We start from the raw sequence: 24,115 nt of genomic DNA, 5'->3' as shown, positions 1-24,115 counted from the left end.
CTCCTCAGTTCCCCCAGCTGCAAAATGGGTTCAGCTGTGATCATCACCCTCCCAGCTGTGCTTGGACAAGGATTAATGGTGGGCATCTTGGAATGGAAAGATTAGCACCTCTGACACATTCGAGGAGGAAGATAAGGGCTATGAATGGTTACTTGGCGGTGAATGGCTGAAATGGAGCCTCTGTGTTCAGAGGCAGTCTACCTTAGAATGCCAGATACTAGGGAGGACTCTTGTCTTCATGCCCGGCTGCCCAGGGTTGGAAATAGGATGCTGGGGAAGAAGATGAGCCCCACTCGCTCTGACCTTTCTGGCTTATCGGTATGGAGTTTATGAGGGTGGCAGAAAGTGGGGAGTGAAGAAGGCAGTGCAGTGGGTTGCCCACCCTCTGTTCAGAAGGCAGCAGTTTGCACTGGATGGATGCTTTTCGTAGCTGGCTTGGCACAGAGAGCATTTAACAAACTGTGCCTTGCTGCTTCCTGCAACAGCCCTGAGTCCTGGCTTCTCCCAAGTAATTCCATGTGTGTGTCCTGTAGCACAGGGGTTCTCAACCTTGGGTCCTGAGATGTTGTTGGACTACAACTCCCATCATCCACAGCCCCAATGACCAAAAGGGGTATAGCCCAACAACATCTGGAGACCCATGGTTGAGAACCCTGCTGCAGAGCTTTTAATCACAGTTAAGGAAGGGAGGCTGGGAGTGGATGAGGCCTGTTAGGCTCGGTGGATGGTTTTGGATGCGGCAGCCTAGTCTTCAAAGCAGGGCCAACTGAATCTTGCTGACTCGAACCAAGAGTCTATCTAGCTGAGTGTCCTGTTTCCAACATCGCTCAGCTGGATGCCTCCCAGATGCTATTGAACATGATAGTTAAATAGAACCTCCAGGTGCCAAGGCAGTCTACCTCTGACTAACACATGCTAGTGGTGCACACAAGGGATAGGCTGTTGCTTTCATGTGATGTGTGTGCATTGTCAGCAGCCCAAGGCATTTCACTGTCCTAGTGGCTGCATCACAGATCTGAGCAATATACCCCAATCTTTTGCGCTCCTGATGCTTGTGAGAGGAGACAGCTGGTCTTGTGGCAGCAAGCATGACTTGTCCCTATAGCTAAGCAGGGTCTGCCCTGGTTGCATATGAATGGGAGACTTGATGTGTGAGCACTGCAAGGTATTCCCCTCAGGGGATGGAGCCACTCTGGGAAGAGCAGAAGGTTTCAACTTTCAAGTTCCCTCCCTGGCTTCTCCAAGATAGGGCTGAGAGAGATTCCTGCCTGCACCCTTGGAGAAACCGCTGCCAGTCTGTGAAGACAGTACTGAGCTAGATAGACCAATGCTCTGACTCAGTATATGGCAGCTTCCTATGTGCTTGAGCATTCTCCTCTTCAGGGAATGCAGCATTTCACTGGCAGCTCTTACCACAGAGGTGGCCCGAGCAACGGCTTGGTGCTGCTGGTGCCGTTGGATTGGCCCCGACCTTAAGATCCGCTCTGGCCAGGCTACAATGCAGCACGGCTCCTGCTCCGGGATCTCTCCCCTGGAAGCTTTTGTGAGGATAGAATGATAGCACATCTTGTCCCAGGCTCCTGTCCCTTGAAGCAGGGAGAGAGGAAGGCAGGTATCTAAAGAGGAAGGGCCACGAGGAGAGGGCGGGAAGAAAAGCGTGGAGAGATGCTAAGGAGTTTGTATGACCATTAATGCTTTTCTACTCCATGCTAGCAAAAACTGAGGGCGGGAAAGTGACCATCTGTGAGATGGGAGCTGGGTAGGACAGCTTTCCCTCCTACCCCATTAAAAGTGTTGGGCAGGCTGGCGCCCCATCCCACAGACAACCACTCCCCTTCTTCCTACCTAGGTTTTTTGCTAGCACACCATCGAGTTCCTGAAACTGGGAAGAATGCTTGCCTCGCCCAACTAACAATCATGTGAAGTGGCTTGCTGTTTGTTTCTGAGCCACTTGCATTCGCGACAGAGCCAGCAACTGACAGAGCCTGCACTCCATATCCCTTGTTCTTAATTAAATTTAATCCCCACTTTACTTCTGTGACAGAACTCTAAGTGGCAAATGTGAGGATTCCCAGATGGTCTCCCATCTAGGCACTGGGCAGACCCAGACCTGCTTAGCTTCAGCAAGGTAGCTACATCATTTGCCCACAGACCACAGGTTTAGGAATTCCAAGTACCACTTGGACGAAGCCTGCTGAGAATCAGCGTAACTTCCTTTCATGTAATAGGTACCATCCAGCAAAAGTTAGTTGTAGTTAAACAGCAAGATCTTAAGCATACTTGCTCCGAGTAAGATTTATGGAAGTCAGTGGGTCTTGTTTCCATGTGAACATGGTTATGATTCTCCCCGTTGAAAGCGACAGGGATGGGGATGGGGCTTAACTGTGACTGATGATGAAGAGCCACACTGTGGCCTGGTTCACACAATTGTTCAGATCTTGGTTTGAAGTCAGTAACCAACATTAGCATTATCGTGAAGATCTGCACCAAGGCAGGAATCTCGGATTCATCTCCGGATGCAAACCAACACTGATAATCTTGGCATGGGCTCACACAATCATGATAATGCTGGTAGCCCACATTAAACCTAGATTTAAATGACTGTGTGAACGAGACCACTATGTGGTAGTAGAGATGTGAAGTCTGGGTGGGGGGGGGCAGACTGGAAAAAAGGTGGGGCTGAAGTTTTCTGGAGGAGAAGTGGCCTTCACATCTCTGTATGGCACTGTCTTTAAGTAGGGCTTACATCCTCATCTGATGCATGCTTTCTTAGAATAAGTCCCACTGATTTCAGTGGGACCATGACTAACACTTAGTGGATTGTGTCCAATGTTTAGATTGTGAGCCCTTTGGGGACAAGCGACCATATTAGTCACGTATTTTTCTATGTAAACTGCTTTGAGAACTCTGGTTGAAGAGCAGTATATAAATATTCACCGTTGCCGTCGTATTAGTAATGTGTTTCGGACTACAAGCTTGAGACATTTTTTTCTTTTCAGTCACTATTTCACAGTTAAGATCTCTGCTCCTTCAGGAATCCTGACGGACCATTTGACTGGGTTGTGTCAGTCCACACTTCCACACTTGGATCAATTGTTAGCGGTGTCATTAGGAAGAGAAAGATGGCAGTGGCGGCGGCGAGGAATTGCCCACCTGAATTGACATAGCTCCCCAGTGCCATTTGAATATTTGAGACCTTTCCCCTCTATTTTCTCAGCTTGTTTATTACTTAATTGATTGGAAACGTTGGATTTCTGCTTGGTTGGGTTGTGTAAAAAAACTGAAGTGGTTAAATATTTGCTGTACTGAACAATTATAAAACTATTTTGTTCCAAATGTAAAGAGATAGATAGATAGATACACACACACACACACACACACGTTGAATATACATATATATATAAAACCGTTGGAGGTGCAGAGAAGTTGAACACCGAGAACAGAGTACGTGAACTGTAGAAGGCGAGCACAGTTGACCCCTTTCCTCTACTCTTATAGCTCGTTCCCTTCTTGCCAATTTCTTAGTAATGGTTTTTTGTCAGCCAGAGTCCTTGAACATCACATTCTGAGGCCTTCTTCACGAAGGAGGCCAAGGGAATGTCTTTTGGTGTGGATCACACCACTCTCTAATTCTAACACAGGATAGGAATCAGCAGGGAAAGTAGCTATTAAATCAAATGTGCATTTCTGCCGGTGTACGTTTTTAGACTGGAAAAATGCAAAACGCTGGTTCAAAAGCGTCACATGGGGGGGAACAGCCTAAGAGTAACATGATGGATTTCCCTTTCTTTCAGCTTTGACTTGCATCGTACAGTTTGAAGCTTTCCAGCCATCTTAGAGCGAATAATTTTCCACCCTACGAGACATAAAAGTACTCTGCCCACATCCCCCCTCGTCCGGACACCCCACCTCCAAATCCTTAGTTGCAGCTGGCAATGGTTTTAATTTGCAATTTTTCTCTATGAAATCTGGTGGTGGTGGTGGGGGAGAGATGGATTGTTGCAGGATTTGGCCATCCTTTTTTTGTGGGGTGGGTGGGGGGGTTACTATGAGATCTAAATGTTCCGTGGAGACACTTACTTAGCAGTTACACCGTGCTGGGCCTCAGCTACAAATATTTGTGTAGCATATGGTGCGTGAACTTGTATAATGTATAGCTGGGAACACTCTGTCTCTCTAGCTATCCATCCAAATCAAGGAAAAAACTTGGGTGGGGGGAGGACTGTGATAGGCTGTGCTGGCTGGAAGAAACTTCGACATAAATCATAGGATGGGACGGAGGTAGGCACCCCCCCAAATCTCTTCTCCTGGATGCTGTCTTTGGAATTGCTGTGATCCTGGCAGAAATAGTTTCTTATGGTACCTAATGACTTGTAGAGGGGCGTCTCCCTGAATTTTCCAGCGGCAGGCTAACAAATCTGTGGTGGTGTAAGCTTCAGTAGACTTCAGTCCCCTACATTTGAGGAAGCCTTTGGGAGTCCACGAAAGCTTGTGTACGATAAATTTGTTCTTCTTTAACAACAACAAAAACAGCGACAGCAAATATTTATATACCGCTTCTCAACCAAAGTTTCCAAAGCACTTTACAAAGAGAAATAAATAAATAAGATGGCTCCCTGTCCCCAAAGGGCTCGCACTGTGAAAAGAAACATAAGACAGACACCAGCAACAGCCACTGGAGGGATGCTGTCCTGGGGCTGGATAGGGCCAGTTACTCTCCCCCTGCTAAATAAAGAGAATCACCACATTAAAAAGGTGCCTCTTTGCCAAGTGTAGCAGGGGAGACACAAGTGGAGGAGAGCTGGTCTTGTGGTAGCAGGCATGACTTGTCCTCTTAGCTAAGCAGGGTCTGCCCTGGTTGCATTTGAATGGGAGACCACATGTGTGGGCACTGCAAGATATTCCCTGATGGAGCCGCTCTAGGAATGGCATCTAGGTTCCAAGTTCCCTGCCTGGCAGCATCTCCAAGATAGGGCTGAGAGAGATTCCTGCCTGCAACCTCGGAGAAGCAGCTGCTGGTCTGGGTAGACAATACTGAGCGAGATGGACCAATGGTCTGACTCAGTAGCTGGCAGCTTCCTATGTTCCTATGTTTTGTGGTGCTTTAAGGCACCGCAAAACACTTGGCTGTATTTTCAGGAATTTGTTCTCTCTTTTCCCGGAACGCTAGAGAGATTCTGGAGTTTACCTGGATTTTCACGACTGTGGCTTTGCTTTTCTGCTACACTTTTCTTAAGTGTCCCCTAACATGCACAAGTTCACGCCTCCATGATACTGTATTGTAGTAACTTGTACGTGTGTGAGTGGGCTGTGGCCGCTGTGGGCCAAGATCCCATATCCCTTTGCAGCACAGGCCTTCCTGGTGGAGATGATTGGTTCCCACCATCTGTTCCAAGCAAATTCTCCAGTCTTGAATTGGAGTTTGAGGCTGGCCTGAAACATGTGATGCTTGAAACCATGTCTTTGAGTTCTTGTTAAGTTGCACCAACTCTTGGCCTTACCGAGAGAGAGAGATCTCCTGACTACATTTATATCATCAGGACCTCTAGTAGTAAGACCTGCTTTCAAGGTCAGACTAGGTGTGGGAAGTCATAACGGTGGACACTAGACTGACCTCAGAGCATGGACAAAGTGTGTCTCCCCCCCCACACACACTTCTTGTTGATTATCTTTGACCGTCTCCCTGTGCATTGGAAAGTCACAGTGAGGGTTTCCAGATCAGAAGGTAAAATTGGCAGGCAGGGATGGGTGCATTTTTGTCAGTCTTCTGTCCATGTTTTCATACCCTGTAGCTGCTTCTTCTGTTACCTTTGGATGGGTCCCCCTGTGACGGGGATGGAGTCCTTTCATCCGACCACATGGGAGCCAGAGAAGCCAGGTTGTTCCCATGCCACTTGGGAAATGCAAGAGGCACCGAATCTATGTCCGGATTCCTCCCATCTTGCCCTGATTGCCTTTCTGCATTGAAATGTTGGCTGGTATAGTTGCCCCTCCCTCCGCTAGACCTTCTCCTCTCGTATGGCAGGCACCCTTTGTTCCCGCTGCTGGCCCTGGTTTTCGAAAAATGCGAATTGGCCACCTGCTCTCCCAGGGACACTTCTGGTTCTTATCCAGGAGGTGACGTCTGCTCGTCGGATTCCTTCAATGAAGACATTGCCGTCTTTGCCAAACAGGTTGGTTTCTGGAGGATGGGAGGGATATGCCCAGAAGGGAGGGATAAGCGGGAGGCCACAGGAGCAGGTGAACAGCTGGCAGTGTGAGGGAAGCGCTCAGCTGGGTAAATCTTCAGAGTTACTACTATCCTGTGTTTCCTAGCCCACCATACCACCCCTCCTATATAAGTCATTTTGTGGCCTTAAAAATGAAATGAAATTAAAAACTGACTTTTGTAAAGATTTCCATCCTAGTCACCTAGAAGCAGTTCTCAGCTCGCCGTAGGCAACCAAGTGAGTGAACAGGAACATATAAAGCTGCCTACTGAGTCAGACCTTTGGTCCATCTAGCTCAGTATTGTCTACACTGACTGGCAGCAGCTCTCCAAGGTTTCAGGTAGGAGTCCTCCAGCCCTACTTGGAGATGTGACCAAGGACTGAACATGGAACTTTCTCCAGGCCACAAAAAGCATTCCCTGCTAATTTCCGCCATGGATCAAGCTGCTGTTAAAGTCACAAGAGCAGGCCAGGCTATTCATTTTCTGGTCAGCTGGCCCAGTTGAAGTTGAGCCTGTGGCATGTTTGCAGCTTTTGCCTTGCCAGGTCTATAAAGGGCAACGCAAACTGTGCTGCATCTGGTCAACACAGAGTTAGGTGAGGAGGAAGTCTTGGAAAAACATTTGTGATTATCAAACTATGGGATGCTTTTTCAGTCGGTCATTTTACAACTGGATCTATCAAGTCAAGGCAGCAGTAGTAAGACCAAGAATGGAATCATTTTAAAAAGTGATATTTTGAAAATATTGAATATTTAGGAAAGAGTTTCTTTCCTTACAAATTAATACAGATCTTTGGGGGAGAGGGAGGACTTCATAACTGAGTCTGGGCTGAAATGCACCCTCCCTTTTTGCAGACAGCAAAGGGCTTATTCAGGGGGTGCAAAATGCTTCTATTCCCTGAGGACAATATTTTTTCAGAGTGCTCCGAACGAGTGCAGAGTTCCTCTGCTCAGATTTTCTCTCTCTCTCTCTCTCTCTCTCTCTCCAATCTTTCTTTCTTTCTTTTTCTTTCTTTCTTTCTTTCTTTCTTTCTTTCTTTCTTTCTTTCTTTCTTTCTTTCTCTCATAATGCAGAAAGTAAGAAAATACCAGTACAAGCTCTGTCTGTCCCACTTTTCCTATCTTCTGCTCCCCAGCTGGATATCTTTCTGCTCTCGCTTTTGCCTTAGGCTCCACCCTCAGACCTGCCAAAAACCACTGGGCTCCACCCTCCAATGCTTGCCCCCCCCCCAATCCATTCTGAATTCAGCCTCTAAGGATTCCATCCCAGATTTCCAGAACTTTTCATCTCCAGAGTTGGGAACCCTAGCGTAGCCTTAAAAGTGGAGAACATTCAGCCGGAAGCCTGGGTCTATTTAGTGCTTTGAAATTATTTGGGGATTTCGTCTCTTTCACTCCTTAAAGGAGACATATGGAGGGGAACTGACCTTGTATTTCTGAAAAGGGGAGAAGAAATGTGGAGGAATTTAAAAAGCGCAGGGTGGGGGTGGGGGTGGGGGGAGGAGAGACAGAGAGGTTGCAAACTCTTGAAAGTGAAATATACATCTTCCTGCCAGTTGGAGATCTCCGGGGAAGGGAGTCACATTGCCGTTTCTTTACAGTTTCTGGGAAATGACAGAAACAGATTTTTCAGTGGTGTGCATCTTCTGCTTCCCTCTGATTTTGTCCCCCCCTCCCAACTTACTCCTTCTGTTTTCTTGTCTTTCTCCCCGCCACCCCCTCTCCCACCCACCCCACAAATGTCTATTTTTAGGTTAGGACAGAAAAACCTCTATTTTCTTCCAATCCTGAGCTGGATAATTTGGTAAGGACACTTCTTATTTCTCTCATTTGTGTTAAACGTTTAAAAGAGCCAAGAAGGTGATAAACATGTTTTCTATGTCAATCTGACCTCTATTCCACACAGGATTATGGGGGTCTCTTCTGGGGGGGGACTGACCCCCCCATTAATAATATGTGTTTGCTTTTCATTTCTCATTCATTTTAACACACACTCTATAGAACATTTTATCAGGGGCATAACTAAAATAGGGCAAGTGGAGACAGTTGTCTGGGGGCCCACTGCCTTGGGGGGCCCCCAAGAGGCAAGTCACATGACTGGTTGAGATGTAAATTTTAAATTGGAGCTCTTTCAAATTGGCAAGACCTCTAGGCTGGGCCATGCTCCTATTCCTAGTGATGTTATCGAGCCAATTGGCCTCTGGGTATCCACTGAGAGTCTTCTCCACTGCCCCCCACCCTTTTCCCAAACTTTGCTGGACAAGGAGGGATGTCAAGGAGCACTCCCAGATACCATGGTAGTTGTAGGGCTTCATGCTTCAGATCCTGGATGCTACTGCATGTTGACATCTAGAAGTGTCAGGAGCCATGGGAAATGTAGTTCAGTCTCTCTCTCTACATGTCACACACACGTCACACACACCCCTACCTCCCCAGGTTTTATAGCCAGTGATTTTGGAGTGGTTTTTCTACTACTCTCTCTCAAATAACCTCACTCCTGATTCAAGGAAGCAGCAGAATCATCTGGGCACAGTGAAGCAAGAGGTTTTTCAAAATGTTCTGGTGCTCCTACCTTGTGGAATATTCGGAGAATTATCTTTGCTAATGAGATCTGGCTCTATGACCCCTTTTCATCCTTTTTAAAAAAAGGTCTCTAAAGCCAATTATGATTGCTGTGGGAAGCATCAGTGTTAAATCAAAGTTTCTTGCACTAGATCTGTAATGTGTGGATGCTGGAGACACATGCACGCCCTTTGCAAGCACCCATGTACAATGAGTGGAGAGACTTATTGGAGCCAGGGTTGTTTAAAGATATACTTCCATGCGTGTTTGACATCCACATTGTACAAGTGGCTGCAGGAAACACTGAAGAACATGGCAGGGAACATGAGTGTTTATATTGCCACTCTTCTAATCTATGTTGCTAACCTAAGGTTCCTTCTGCAGTGACTTTACATGGGTTGGAACAGGAACCTAATGAGCAAATGGCCCCAACAATTACTTGGAAACCATTGCAATTAGGCTTACTCCTCTGTAAGAGGATTGGCGCTCACAGCCTTGCCATGTATAGTCACAAGTGATTTCAGTGGATTTAGCTCTCAGGTAGGTGGGTCTGCAGCCTAGTAACACAATTCTATGGCCGAATTCGGACATAATGTGGAGGTCCCTTCACCTCTGGTTTTGGTAGCCATATGTCCAAATGTGGGCAACTGGAGTGAAGCGGGAAAATGAACCTGTGGCTTCCCTCCCCGGCCTCCAATCTGAACCCGAAGGTTCAGAGTGGAGTTTCCCCGCCTTCAACTCCAGTTGTGTGATGCCAGAGTTACTTCTGAATGCTGACACCGCAGTTACCCCCTCATGCAACTGGAGTTGAAGGAGGAAGCTCCTCCCTCCCTCTGGTTGCCATTGGCTGCCATTCATTAAAGAAGGAAGCCCTGGTTGGTAGCCAATGCCCCCTCCTTTCTGCAGTCAACATTTCTCAATTTCATCCAAATGCGGATAGGAGAGTGAGGGTGGGGTGGGTTCCACGTTTTGTCCGAAGGAGGCCTATGTGTGTTTGTTCAGAAGTAAATCCCACTGATGTCAATGTATGTATGTATGTATGTATGTGTTTATTTCGGCCCAAGGCCAGCATACTGATGTCAATGAGACTTTACTCCCTAGGAAGTGTGAATTGTATAGCAGCCTTGAAGAAGTAACGTGCTTTAGAGACCATCTAATTTTTCTTTATAATTACAGATGATCCAAGCCATCCAAGTTCTCAGGTTCCATCTTCTGGAGTTAGAAAAGGTACAGATTTTGTTTTGAGGTTTTCCTCCCCCACCCCCACCCCCATCCCCACAAACCCTCAAATAAAAAGGATTAGAGCTTCTGCAAACTAGGGAAGAGGTGGTTCCTGCTTTATTAGAGACATCCTTGATGGAAAAAGCTGTGGTTTCCTTGAACAACTGCAGAAAGCAAGCTTCAGGCCAAATAATATTTGTGAGGATGGTATGTACTCCATGGTTAAAAAGACAAAAATTAAATTAAAATCCTGTGCCCAGAAAACCCAAATTTTTATGCCTAGAACAAGCTTTTGTATCTCATCTACATTAGGCAGAAATGCCTCATTTGCATAATCGGTTCTGTAATTATGATTATTATGCATAATTTTGGTTTTCCTAGTTGTGGTGAGCCAAGGGCACCATCAGTGGAAAATTTCTTCAGCCATCCCTCTATCTTCTGCTCACCGACTTCAGGCACTGCTCACTCACACCCTTTCAAGTCTGTGGCCACAGCCATAGGGACTAGAAACCTGCCTTTAAAAAGAAAGAGGAAGGAAGGAAGGAAAAGAGATCCTCAAGCAACCAAATTCTGCTGCCTATTAATATCACATCCTGCAGTTTTTCTAACATAAAATTGCAGTCTTCACAAAGTTCTGAGTAATGCCTGAGGTGTTCCTTTAGAAAGAGAAAGATATGAACCAGAGCCCTCAGTAAGTGGGGAACCCAACAAAAGCATGGTTTCTTTTTTTTTAAGCAACCATACTCAAGCAAAATAAGTTTGCAAATAATTTTTCTTTCTCACTAGCTGCAGCAACAGCTGGCTTCAATTTGGAAGCATCTTCTCATATGGGAGTGAGACAGAAAGGAGTTTTAAAAATAGATTCTGAGCCCAGTTTTTATTCTTTACCAGGCTTGGAACCAGAATTTGTGGGTATTCAGATCAATACTACTCCAAGGGTGTCTCCTGAGGCATTCATGCCATTCTTCTGACATAGCTTGAGAAAGGGCTCAAGAAGTGCAAATAACAATTTTTTAAAAAATTATAACACTTTCCATAGCTCCATTTGACAATTTCCTGACCACCGCCATGCACAGGTTTTCATCCCCTAACAATCTCCTCCCGTGCTAGGCATCTGCGGCATCTTCGTAAAGGACAGTTTGCGAGGCCTTCGAGCTGAGCTATTGAGCCGTCCTAAAATAGCAAAGCAGCCGAGGTCTAGGCAACACAAGTGTTTTGATCTTGCAGCTCAGGTCTGACAAGTTTCGATTAGGGCTTCTGCGCTGAGCTGACTAGATCACTTGTCACAGAGCACTTGGCCACGCAGCTCTGCTCTTTTGCAGACTCCTTAAGCCTTCCTTTTTGCTTTGATCTAGCAAGTTCCCGCTCCACCTTGACAGCAGCAATTGTTGTAAGGAGACCTTGCTGAAGGTGCAGCTGATCAGAAGAAAGGCAACAAAGGAGGGGATTGGATTTCAAAGCCAGCCTCCGGGAAGAGCGGTAGTCCTCCTTTGACTGCTGATGGGACAGATTCTCTTCTCTCGCCTTCTCCAGTTGCCACCTCATTCACATTTGGCTAGCAGCGGGGGGGGGAAATGACTTGACTAGCAAGCCAGAGGTTGCCGGTTCGAATCCCCGCTAGTATGTTCCCCAGACAATGGGAAACACCCATATCGGGCAGCAGCGATCTAGGAAGATGCTGAAAGGCATCATCTCATACTGCGCGGGAGGGGGCAATGGTGAACCCCTCCTGTACTCTACCAAAGACAACCACAGGGCTCTGTGGGCACCAGGAGTTGACACCACTTGACCTTTAAAAGCCACACAGGTCTGGCCCGGGGGAGTGAGGGCAGGGACCACAGCACAAGTTGTTCTCTGGCGACGGTTCCACTGTGACATGGCCCTGGGCCTGTTGGGAAGCTTGAACCACTGATATGTGAGGTGGATGCGACTACTACGATGTTAAATGCAAATTAGTTATGAGTCTGACGTGAGGCCAGTGAGAATTTCATCCTTTGGGCCTGTTACCAGGACAGGAGCATGTAGCAGGGGTCGGATGGCGGTGGGGATGTGGATTTTGCTGCTGTGAAAACATAGCCCTGCCACATCATACCAAAGGTCCAGGTCTCTGTTTCCCAAGGGAGGGTCAGCCAGATCCCTCCTAACAGTTCACAGGAAGGGGTGCAAGTCCCAGCCCTCCCTTCTTATCTGTGCCCAGCACCCGATACTTGTAGAGAGACTGCCTCTGACCATGGAGGTTCCATCTGCCTATCCTGGCTATTTCCATTGTAACTTCCACTTCAAGGCAGTGTGTGGAGGTTAAACAAAACGACCCCTTGGAAGCACTGGTTACATCCTGACCCATTTCTCCAGCCCAGATGTGGACTACACTGCAGGAGTTCTCTAGCTTCAGTCCCCAGATGTTTGTTTGTTTGTAACGACAACTTACACAATCCTCAGGACAATGGCCGGAGGAATGGGTGATGGGAGTTGTAGTCCAAGATGTTATTGGACTACAACTCCCATCACACACACACCCCAGCCACAGTGGCTGAAGGGATTCTGGGAGATGTAGTCCAACCACATCTGGGAACCCCTGTTTGGGAACCCCTAGAAGCTGCCACTGCGGGAGGCGAGGTGGGGGGGGCGAAATAAGAGGACCGAACTGGCACCTTCTTTGCAGAGGTAATGAGCTCCTTACCCACACAATAAACCTCTGTGTGTTTGTAACCTAGTCAATTCCTTGTTAATGTGATCATTAACCCTTTGATGTACACAGAGGGCCCCTGCTGGGGAATCCAGGCCCTTTTGGAGTCCAGTTTAATCCTTTATCGGGGTTAGGAGGAAAGGAGAGTTGAGTTCAGGGGAGGGCTCCGAGCAGTTCTCTTGGTTCGGAGGGAAGGTCCTGCAGAGATGAAAAGATGGTGTGGCAAAGGGGAGGGGCTGCCCCATTCAGCCCCTGGTACTGAGGAAACCCGCAAATAGCTCCACTCTTTGACTTGTGAACAGGCTGGTTCTTCTGGGGAGCCCAGATTAGGTCAGCCCTCCCTCCCTTTATTCATGGAGAGGAAAATAGCACGGAGTGGCCAAGATGACCCCCAGGCACGTATGCAGGGTCAGGATCAGCACTGCTGGGTGGCTGTTTCGGGTCCTCGGAAGGGCTAGCTGCTGACCCCCAAGACCACCTCTGTATGCCTTGAATGTTCAGCCAGCCCTGGCAAAGTGACTCCCTTGGTTAAGAAAGTGGGGGGGGGGTGTCTCCTCTTCCTCATCCCACCCACCACATTTTTGAGAGGCTTTGGGGATGGCAAAGCAAGAGACAGAGAGCATTCAGTCCTCAAGGTCCAGGCAGGGCTCTCAAACGTGGCTTCCCAGGTGGTGATGTGAGACAACAGTTGCCGTCCATTCCTTTGGCTGGGGATGATGGGAGTTGTAGTCCGGCCACATCTGAAGACCCACGTTTGAGAGTCCTTGTCATAATGAACTCTGGTACAGAACAGACAGAAGGAAGAACTGATGTCTGGAAAGCCTTGCTAGGGAACTCTCCCAACCTAACCACACTCCTTTCCCCCCTACTTTTTTTAAATTCTCCCTATGCTGGCCTAAAAGGTGCATGATCTCTGTGACAACTTCTGCCATCGCTACATCACTTGCCTCAAGGGGAAGATGCCTATCGACTTGGTGATTGACGACCGGGACGGAGGCTCCAAGTCTGACCTCGAAGACTTTGGCGGATCCTGCGCCAGCCTGTCCGATCAGGTAGGCCACCTTGAGGTACAGAAGCAGGCTTCAGGGCTGCCACAGAACTGCTTGCCTACAATCCAAAGCCGGTGGGTTTTTTTAACCATGGGGGCAGGGGGCTCTGCCAGAGAGTTGTCTGCCAGACAAATCTGCCATTTACAAATTGAAATGCTGAGTGTGAGGATCTGTTAGTTTGTGTTTGAAATTAAGATCAGCTGTGCTGGATCAGGCCCAAGAAGACCTATCTAGTCCAGCGTCCTGTTCCATACAGTGGCCCACCAGATGCCTCTGGGAAGCCCCTGCAACTGGTATGTAGAGTTACTGAATGCCTTCTCAATATGTATTTGTGTTTATTCGATTTCTATACTGCCCTTCCAAAAATGGCTCAGGCTGGTTCACACAGAGAAATAACAAATAAATAAATAAATAAATAAGATGGCTCCCTGTCCCCAAAGGGCTCACAATCTAAAAAGGAACACAAGCGAGACACCAGCAACAGCCACTGGAGGTACCGTGCTGGGGGTGGAGAGGGCCAGTTCCTCTCCCCCTGCTAAATAAAGAGAATCACCACATTAAAAGGTGCCTCTTTGCCAAGTTAGCAGGGGGATAGACTTCTGCCATATCGGGGCAAAACTCAGACTTCAATAGCTCCACAGGGGAATTGGAACTGGGACCATGGAACTGGGGGGGGGGCATGGTTCCCATCAAGGTAGCCCCCATCCCCCATGGCTGCTATTTAAGTCTGAGTGGGGAGCTGGAGGACCCAATTTCATATTTAATCTAGGTTTTCGCTCGGGCCTCTCAGCTCCCAGACAAAACCAGCTCAATTGCCGAATGCTTCCAGTGAAAGCTAGCATGATGCCGCTGGATGCTCCCCTGTTCAAAGGCCCAGGGGTCTGTCTTCATTTGGGCTACTAATGGTTGTTTATTAAAAGTGCTTTTACATGCTTGGGGCTCATCTGCAATTCTCAGTTATGCAGATCTGGCACTGGTAGGATTGTCCAAATAGTTACTTCCCATTTTAGTTTCAGTCCTCTGCACGGCCCAGAGCCTTTGGATGAGTATAGAACTGTAATAAACAAATAACACGGCAGTACATGGCCCCCTGTTCCAAAGCACAGGGGTGGGTCTTCATTCTGTTGTTGTTGTGGTGGTGCCGTTGAGTCAGTATCAGCTCCTGGCGCCCACAGAGACCTGTGGTTGACTTGGGTAGAATACAGGAGGGGTTGACCATAGCCGCCTCCTGTGCAGGATGAGATGATGCCTTTCAGCATCTTCCAATATTGCTGCTGCCTGCCTGATACAGGTGTTTCAGCCAGCAGGGATTCTCAAACCAGCAACCTCTTGGTCCCAAGGCAAGTTACTTCCCCGCTGCACCATCAGGTAGCCCAGGCAACATTCTACTACTACTACTACTATTTATTGATAATGGTTTCTCTGTCACATTTCTTGTGGGTTTCTGCTTATTTCACTGGCTGTTGATCCTCCTCCTCATTTCTTATTCAGAGTGTTTCGTATTGCTAAATATTCCCCAGCACAAATGATAGTCTTAAAATTGTGACATGGCTGCATCTCCCCCCACCCCCACCCCTTGGCGAAGATTTGCTATAACTGCGAATCCAAGGAATCAAGACACAGCATTAGGCCACCTAGCCACATGCCCTGGATGGGTACGTGGGCACGTGCCCCAGAATGGTGTGGGCAAAGTGGATGGAGACCAGTTTTTCTCTCCATCTCATAATTTTAGAACTTGGGGCCATGTGGAATGCTAGGAGATGCAGGGCAGACAAAAGGAAGTATTTGTTTACACAGCATGTAGTTAAACTATGGAACTCACTGCCACTGGATGTGATGATGCTGGCTGCTAAAAGGGGACTGGACAAATTCATGGAGGATAGGGCTCTCAGTGAGTACTCGCCTTGGCAGTGATATGCTTCCGTCAGGACCAGAGGTGGCATGCCCCTCAACATCAGGTACTAGGCAGCACCAAGGAAAGAGACTGTGTTGCCCTCCCCCCCCCCCCCGTGGGCTTCCCAGGTGCATTGGGTGGGTCACCGTGTGAAGCAGGAAGCTGGCCTGGATGGGACCTTGGCCTGATCCTGTAGAGCTTTTCTTATGCTTCTGCAATTCTTTAAGGGCCCTGGTTCTCTCCTCCGTGTTGCCTGACATTGGATGCAGGGCTGATGACTCAGAAAGACAGACATGGGATTCCTTTAGAAAGCATGGGGAAGGGTCTTGGTATCGGACTGGGGTGGGTACCAGGCCTTGTGCCATCTAATGGTGCAGCAGGGGAAATGGCTTGACTAGCAAGCCAGAGGTTGCCTGTTCGAATCCCAGCTGGTATGCTTCCCAGACTACGGGAAACACCTATATCAGGCAACAACGATACAGGAAGGTGCTGAAAGGCATCACCTCATCCTGCGCGGGAGGAGGCCATGGTCAACCCCTCCTGTATTCTACCCAAGACAACCACAGGGCTCTGCGGTCGCCAGGAGTCGACACCGACTCGACGGCGCACTTTACCTTTGTGAAGGCTTTGTGGCCGCCTTCTCCCCCAGATCCTTGAAGTCCCTCCTCGGGACTCACTTTTGGAGAGAGACGACGGACTCTCTCTCTCTCTCGCTGCCCAACAGGGAGACTCGACGCGGGTCCGAGAGCCGGACGGCCGCGCGGCTTCCTCCCCGCACTGCTCTCTGCTCCAGCAGCAGATCTTCCGTGTGCCTCCCAAGCCCGGCTTGGCCCGTGTGAAGGGAGCGGGGGCCACGCGCAAGTGGCTGGCTCTGAATCTCTCGCGCGTTACACTCCGCCCCCCCCCCCCCACGCCGGCCTTGTTTTGCGGGGGGAGGGATTTCATAATTGCATAAAACCAATGGAGCCCCCCCCTCCCTCCGCGCCCCGCGCGCCCCACCCTCGCTGCTCTCTCCCTGCTCTGCAAAAACCGAACTGCCATCATGCCTCCCTGCAAGATTCATGAGTTGCAAGCAGAGGGCCGCGCGCTGCTGGGGTTGATGATCGCCTCTGACAGTTCGCTGGTAATGAAGGAGCTGCCCCGGGGCGGGGTTGGGGGGGCGCCTCTCCTCTCCCCCCCACCACCCCGCCGAGGGGACCCGGCCGCTTCTTTTCTCCTCCGCCACGCTTGCAGCCAACACGTCCATTTGCCTGTAGCAACTTCCCTGCATCTTTGATGTGCCTCGGGGCTATCGGTCTGGGAGCGTCGCGGAACGGAGCGTTTTGGGGAGGGGGGGGGCTAATCCCAGCCACACCTGTGACCTCCCATCTGAGGTCTCTCGTCTCCGACGGCTGCTGCTGGGTCCTCTTCTCCCTGCCGCGGCCCCCAGTTGCAGAAAAGGTGCATAACGGCATAGAGGAAGTTGTCTCCCCGCCCGAGTCAGGCCTTTTGGGCCATCTAGCTCAGGGTGTCCGGCTCTGACTGGCAGCAGCTCTACAGGGAAGTGCCCCATCACCTGCTCCCGTGCCTTCAACTCCGGGGCTCTTCACCTCGGGTCTCCAGGTGTTGCTGGGGCTCTGCAGAAGGTCTCAGGTGCAATCCCAGGTGAAGCAAAAGGTTCTTAACCTTGGTCTCCAGATGTTGCTGGGCTACAACTCCCATCACCCCCTGCACAATGGCCTCCAGTTGGGAGATGATGGGAGTTGTAGTCTGACAATATCTGGAGACCCAAAGGTAAGAGCCTGTCCTTCTTGCTTGACCTGGAGATGCCCAAGAAAGCAGAAGCTGTACCAGTGAGCAATGTCTCTTTTTCACACAAGTCAATGAAGCTGCCCTACATTAGGTCAGACCTTTGATTCATCTACTCTTGTCTCCTCTGACTGCGGGAAGGCCTTTCCCAACATCTATTGCCTGACCTTTTTAACTAGAGAGATACCAGGATTTGAACCCAAGACCTCCACATCCCAAGTGTGAAGCAAATCCCTCCAAGGATGCGCAACAAACAAGCCAGGAAGGTGACGACCTTGCTTGAGGCTTAGCCACGGTATACTGCTCCTTTATATGGAGCTCGTTTCACTCCTGTGGCTGGTAGCTGCCAAAAGACCTCTTCTACATCAATTTGGCTTCTTCTTAAAATAAAATAAAATAAAATCCTCCAAGCCAGTGGTCCCCGCCATCTCTTGGGGTGCTGAATTCCCCCCCCCGGGGGGACAGGGAGAGTGAAACTTGATATTCTAAAATGAAGATGATCTTTTTAAAAGGGGAAAGTCGCCGTTTGGGGGACAGTGAGCCAAAACCCAAGCCTGGCCTTGACTCTTCCACGACGAGGTCTCTAACGAAGGGGCTTTGGGTTGGAGCTCCAGCGTCTGCTCTTAATTAAGCACGAGTGTTGCTGCCTCAGCTCCCTAGCGCTTGAAACAGCGACCCCCTGACCCCTCCCCTTCCCGTTTATTGTGGGCTACAAGTGTTGGGTTCTCTCTCGAAAGCCCCTGCTCCTTAACCCTTTGAACCCCTCGGCCTCTCGCTTGTGGGGCTCCTGTGATCAGCTCTGCCAGGTTAATCAGGCAGGGCATGTGCCGGGGAGGGGGGCTTTGCTTGAGTCCCCGGGCAAGTCGGGGGGCTGCAATTTGAGCCCCATCAGTAGCGGTGCGGTTCCTCCTGAGGGCAACGCCGAGAGGCCCTGGCATCCCCCTTTGAACTCTGCTCAATTGGGCTGGGGGGGTAGGGGGGTGGGAGAGAGAGGAGGTCAAAATAATTACAGCCCCAGTGGAGGCATTGTGGAAATCCCTGCTAAATCCAGGCCTCCTCCTTAAAGGATTTACAGGGAGGGACACAAAGATTTGCAGCAGAGGCAAGAACTGGGAGGGATAGGGTGACTGCCACCTTTGCCCTCCAGGGGATTCCAACAGTTGTACAGCAGGCAGGAATTCAAGAGGTGAGGCGCAGCTAATGACAAATTCGGGTGCTTGAAATAGCATCACCTCTTGAGCTTCTGCCTGCCGCACAGCTGCAGAAGGCTTAAGAGCCCATTGCTGGTGGAGGGTGGGGAAGTGTTGACCTATCATCTGCCCCTGTTGGGGAGGAAAATGTACCCCATGGCATTCAGATCTTGCCTTTGTCATGAACTTTCTGTCAGCCTCAGCACCCTACCCTGGCTGTCTGAAACATGGTGATGATGAGACTACCTTGCAGGGCTGTTGTAAGGACTACCGAGAGAATGTGCGTGAAACACACTAAACATTCACATGTGTTTCTAGAGCGCTTTTATACAGTTGTGTCTTGTGATCTCTTTGGGGGGAAGAGGAAAGAGAATTGTGCTTGGCCATGGACTTTTCAGTTTTCAGTTTCAGAACAAACACAACATTTTCGTCAATGGAATATGCGCTTGGGCGGTTGTGCTTTCTGAGCATAGCATAGCATTGCCATGCCGTTGTGTTTAATACAAGACTGTGCTATCATGACGCTTGGAATTCATGCTGTATCACTCTGTGATGTCTTTGACACGGATTGGCTGAGCTGACGAGGAAGTGCAGAATGTTCATGAACATTCTAGTTGCTCAGCGAACAAAGCAGGGAGATGGCTCTCTCATCGTTGAAAGAGCCTGGTAGCTGTGGAGAAAAAGCAGGATTTAATGAGCAACTGGCAGTGTGGACAGGGCGAGAGACTGAAGTCTGTCTGACTTGGCCTGACAGAGCAACAAAGAGGTTTCCAAGGGACAGCCGTTTGTTTTTGTTTTTTTGTGGGAGGGGCCAGGATTCTGCGGTACTAATCCTGCTTCAGGAGTCTAGTGCTCCCTGTTGTGTCCTGTTCTCTTGCAAAGCTTCAGTTAAGAGCCCATAATGGCATTTGGGAAACACCAAAGGAGAAGAACGACCTTGCTGGCTCCGAGCAAAGGTCCCACCCAGCCCAGCACCCTGTAGCCAACAACAGGGGACAGCCAGACACCCCTGCATGGGGGGGGGGGGTTTGAAAGGGAAGCATATTCCTGGCTGGTCGCTTGGCACGCTGGCTTAGCCGGTCCTCCTCTCTTTCTCTCTTGGCATTCAGAACAACTCCTGGATCCGGGATCACGACGAGACGGGCTCCACGCACTCGGGGACGCCGGGCCCCTCCAGTGGCGGGATCGCATCGCAAAGTGGCGATAACTCCAGCGAGCAAGGTGGGTGCGGCGGTGGTGGTGGCGCTGCAGAGAGAGGCAGGTTCTGCCCGTGTCCAATGCAGGGAGGGGGCATGGCGAGGATCTTGAGGAGAGGACCAGAGCTCTTGCATAGAGCTCAGGCTCTGCATGGCCCGATGGATGGAGGACCCCTGAGTGGGACAGTGCTAGATGTGTGCCCGCAAAGCTCTTTGCAGCAAGCAGGGTGCTTTGGGAGGCCCCTGAAATGTCCCTGCTGCTCCTCCTCCTCCTGGGAACGAACTGGGATTGGATGCTGCCTGGAAGCCATGGTCTTCCAAACGTGGCCAGTGGCGCAGTGGCATCGTCACTACAACTCCCATCATCCCCAGCCACAGTTTATTGTGAGTGCGTGAGCATGGTCTGCTGTAAGACAGTCCCCTTCGGGGTTGGGGCCATAGCTCAGTGGGAAAACATGGGCAGGCTGGAATGCAGAAGGCCCCAGGTTCACTCCCTGGGTGTGGCATCTTCGGGTGGGGCTTGGGCAAGACTCCTGCTGCCAGTCTGTGTGGACAATACGGAGTTAGATGGACCAGTGGACTGACTCAGTCTCTAAGGCAGCTTCCGATGTGAATCCTAACCAGGCCAGCTTGAGCGTGGCACAGAGAGATTATTCAGTCTGGCCCAACTGTGCATGACTGCACTGAAGATTATTTCTCGGCTAAGTTTCCAAGCAAAAGTCTTTCCACCCTAAGTGTGTGTGCGCATGTGCGTGCATGTGTGTACACATCTGTGTGCATTGGAGGTCCCTCCATATGCTGGAGTAAGCCAGAAAGGAGAATTTGTGCCTCTGCATGTGGGCCACCCTTCCCAATGTGCAGGGGTGTGTGCGGTGTGTGTGTGTGTGCTGCAGAAAGCTGTGGATCGCAGTTATGCTAATTATAGTGTGTGCGCGCGCACACACACACAGAGGCCTCTGCATCACGGCGCTCGCCATCTGTTGAATAAATACCCTGAGAATGGGAGCAACCATCTGAAGCAAGGAAGAGAAAAGGCAAAAGGAGCAGCGGCCGGGGGTGGGGGGGCAGTGGCTGATCTCAGAGCTGGGGGTCATGGCGCCTGGTGTGCCGGGCAGCCCTGCGGAATCTCTTTGGGCTGGCCGAGACATTGTAAAGCTCAGAAGTCTGTCTCCGCTTGGGTGTGGGAGAAGAAGAGCCGGAGGGGTGCGTTTGTCTGGGGAAACCTGGAGGAGAGTTTTCCAGGTGAAGGGATGGGTGGGTCTTGGAGTGGGGGTGGGGGGGGGAGAGGGAACTGTCGCCTGCTTTTGCAGCACGGTCCCGGGGGCACGCCACCTTCTCCACTCCCCTAGTCCGCACCCACAAGGCCCAAGAAAAGCGAGCGGCTGGCCTCGAGACGCACGCAGCACTTGTGCAAACGAGTGACACGCGCCCAAGAGTGATTCTGTGCTACGTCGTCGGGAGCTGGCATGCCATCCAGACTCGGGTGGCGCCAAAGCACACCTCCGGGCACAAGAAGATGCACAGCCCGTGGTGCACCTCCTGCCGTGGCTGGGCAGCTTCTCGCCTCCGCCCGCTACTGTTGCTTTTGCGCAGCGATGCAGTTTTCTTGCATGCGCACAACTGTGTTGCACAAGGGCTTGGTTAGTCTGGAAGTCAGCCAGCAACACACACACACACCCCGGGGGATGTTGCTGGAAAAGCAGCCAAATGCCCACAGTCACATTCCGGTCCCCGAGCCTTTGCTTAGGGCACGATCTGCAACTCGAGAGTTCTGAGTTCCGCAGCCTCAACTCTAGCCACTAGGCCCCATTTCCCTCTCTCCAGCGGGGGAAACCGGGAAACTGGTGTCTTGGCCCCTGCTCGTGACGGGAGCAAGGGAGAGAAGCCAGACCCAGGTATGTGCTCTCTCTCCCTTTCCCCCCCTCTCATTCCAAGCTGAATGGCGATGCTGTAAAGGTCAAGGGGTCAGTGCCTGCATCATGGGGAGGGGAGGGGAGGCTGGATTTTTGCAAGGCGGAGTGCAGGAGGGTCAGAGTGCAAAAGCCCCCGGAATAAATGGAAAGAGTCCAGAGGGGGAGGCAGTCTCCTGGCGGGCACACGGAGGAGAGCGACACTCTCTCACAGGCTGCAAACTAGATGTAGACCCATATTTGTCAGGATAAAGAGGGGATGCAGGGAAGGATCAGTAGGAGAACCAGCCGGCAGGATGCTTAGCCCTCCCTCCCTGCACCTGCTGATTTAGCTGCACAAGAAGCAGCCTTCCGCGGAGTCAGGCCAATGGTCCATCTAGTTCAGTACTCCACACTGACTGGCAGCAACTCCTCAGGCCTTCAGGCAGGAGTCTTTCCCTGCCCTACCTGGAGATGCTGCCAGGGATTGGACTGGGGACCTTTTGCATGCCAAATGGATGCTCTGCCACCGAGCGAGTTACTCCTTTTTATTCGCTTAATTGTTTCATTGATACACCAGAAAATATCTTCTAGTCCAACTTGCTGCTCTGAACACATGTGCACAAATGGTATTTGATATGCAGAAAAAAGAAAAATGCAGTTTCACTTCGGGTTTGAAATTGACTAGACCAGAAAGGTCCAGTCAATCCAGTCTAGTCAGCTTCACCCAGGGCCTTAACTCATGCCTGTGACGTATTCTGCCTGCAAGATCTATACACAGATGGCTTTTAGCATCCTTCAGGGTCCTGGATTTGACCCAAGGACCCTCCCATTGCTGACTCTCAGTCCCAGAGCAGTGGAAACACTTTCAAACAGGAATTGGGTGGAAAGGAGTTAAAAGGCCTTTCCCCTGGAAATGCTTCCTCCTTGTGTTACTTAATTTGTACACTTAACAAGCTTCAGTGCTAAGCTTGGGAGCAGGTGCCATTGTAGTGGTAAGGGGGGGGGGATGCTTTAGAGAACAATAATTGGTATTCTGCTGTGATGCATGGATAGAGAGGTTTGGGCGATCTGAAAAAGACCTGGGTTGAAGCCCTACTTCAATCACGTGATTCACTGACCGGTCTTGTTACATGGTCGCACGTGAGCCACCGTCTCTAAGCCTCAGTTTTCCTGTCTGTATAATGGGAAGAAAGTAGAGGCCTACCTTACAATGCCATGATGGTGATGAATGAGATAAACAGATACGTTTTTAGCATAGTGCTTGTGTTAATAGCTTAGCCAGCACAAGATCTGGAGGTCAACTAGAATCTTTGAAGATGTTTTTCAATGGGAGTTGAGGGCTAAGACACTCCTTTATTTATTTTTTTAATGCTATTTCATTCCAGTGTGTGAATGTAAAAGGGAATGGGAATAGGAAATGTCAGATGACCCTTTCCTCATAATAAAGAGCGATAATCTTCAATGTGATGAACAAAAACTACCTCTGCACTGAGGTTTCGGTCATTTGCACTTTTATTTAAGTTTAATTGGGTAAGAGGCAGGCAATTAATCAAATAAACACTCCTGGTGATAGAATTTGGCTTTTCATGGTTCAGAGGTTGGGTTTCTTGTTTCCAGAGGATCGTGTGCTGTCTGTGAAGCAGCAAAATACAGATCCTCACTTCGTGAAGGCCACTGACTTTTTCACTCTGTGAAAAAGATGGTCACGGAAAAAGATGGCCACCCTGTGACCTAAGATGGTCACAGGTCTTGGAGGGTCCAACAGACCCCCTGGGATGGTGCAAAGCGGGGTGACCCAAAATCTGGAGAAAGAGATAAAAACCAGGCAAAGCTGCACTTGACCTAAATCGGATTTTGGTGAGGGCTTGCCGACATTGTGCACACTTCACTACCATGATGTAGCTGCCACTGCCTCTGGAACTTTTGGCCTTTCCACTTGCCCGGGAAAGTCTGCCTCTGACATACTGACTTGGTTTCCCTTCCGGTTTGGTTCTCTGGCAAACCTCCCCTGCCATTTTGCTCTGAAATGATGTTCCTACCCAAAGTAGAGTGCTGGGAGAGGAAAACAGAGGTGGGTTTATTTCTGCATTTTGTGGGAGGTGGGGGTGGAGAGGGTGGGGCTGGTGATCAAGTGGGGACACGGGCAATGTGGCTGCTCAGAGCCCTGGCAGCAGTGCTTTCTCTGATGCATAATTTACTTCCCCCTCCGGGCAGGGCTTTTAAGCTGCCTTTTAGCCGGAGGATATAAAAGCGCAGCAGCTGTTCCACTGGGGTAGAGTTGGCGAGGAGAGGGAGGGAGGCAAGATTTCGTGTATGTGTGTGTGAGATGAGGCCTGTGTGCGAAGGAAGGGGGGGCGTGAGATAGCGGGGGGGGGGGCTCCTGTGCGGCACAGCTCCCCCTCCCCTTTTCTTGAGAACATGCAGCAA

General features: G+C 50.0%; 1 protein-coding gene across 4 annotated transcripts in view; it reads left to right on the top strand.

Moving 5' to 3' along the window:
* Positions 1-24,115, top strand: part of MEIS3 (Meis homeobox 3) — a 45,550-nt gene that overhangs the window by 6,111 nt on the left and 15,324 nt on the right. For all 4 annotated transcript variants that reach the window (XM_053268096.1, XM_053268097.1, XM_053268098.1 and 1 more), the window contains exons 3-7: positions 6,026-6,173; positions 7,964-8,014; positions 9,949-9,999; positions 13,582-13,731; positions 19,710-19,821. In XM_053268096.1, the coding sequence (XP_053124071.1) occupies positions 6,026-6,173; positions 7,964-8,014; positions 9,949-9,999; positions 13,582-13,731; positions 19,710-19,821 (512 nt within the window). The remainder of the gene's footprint in view (positions 1-6,025; positions 6,174-7,963; positions 8,015-9,948; positions 10,000-13,581; positions 13,732-19,709; positions 19,822-24,115) is intronic.

Source organism: Hemicordylus capensis, chromosome 7, assembly GCF_027244095.1.
Source record: "Hemicordylus capensis ecotype Gifberg chromosome 7, rHemCap1.1.pri, whole genome shotgun sequence".
NCBI lineage: Eukaryota > Metazoa > Chordata > Lepidosauria > Squamata > Cordylidae > Hemicordylus > Hemicordylus capensis.
The sequence above is the reverse complement of the archived record's forward strand: the minus strand, read 5'-3'. Positions and strand labels throughout refer to the sequence as shown.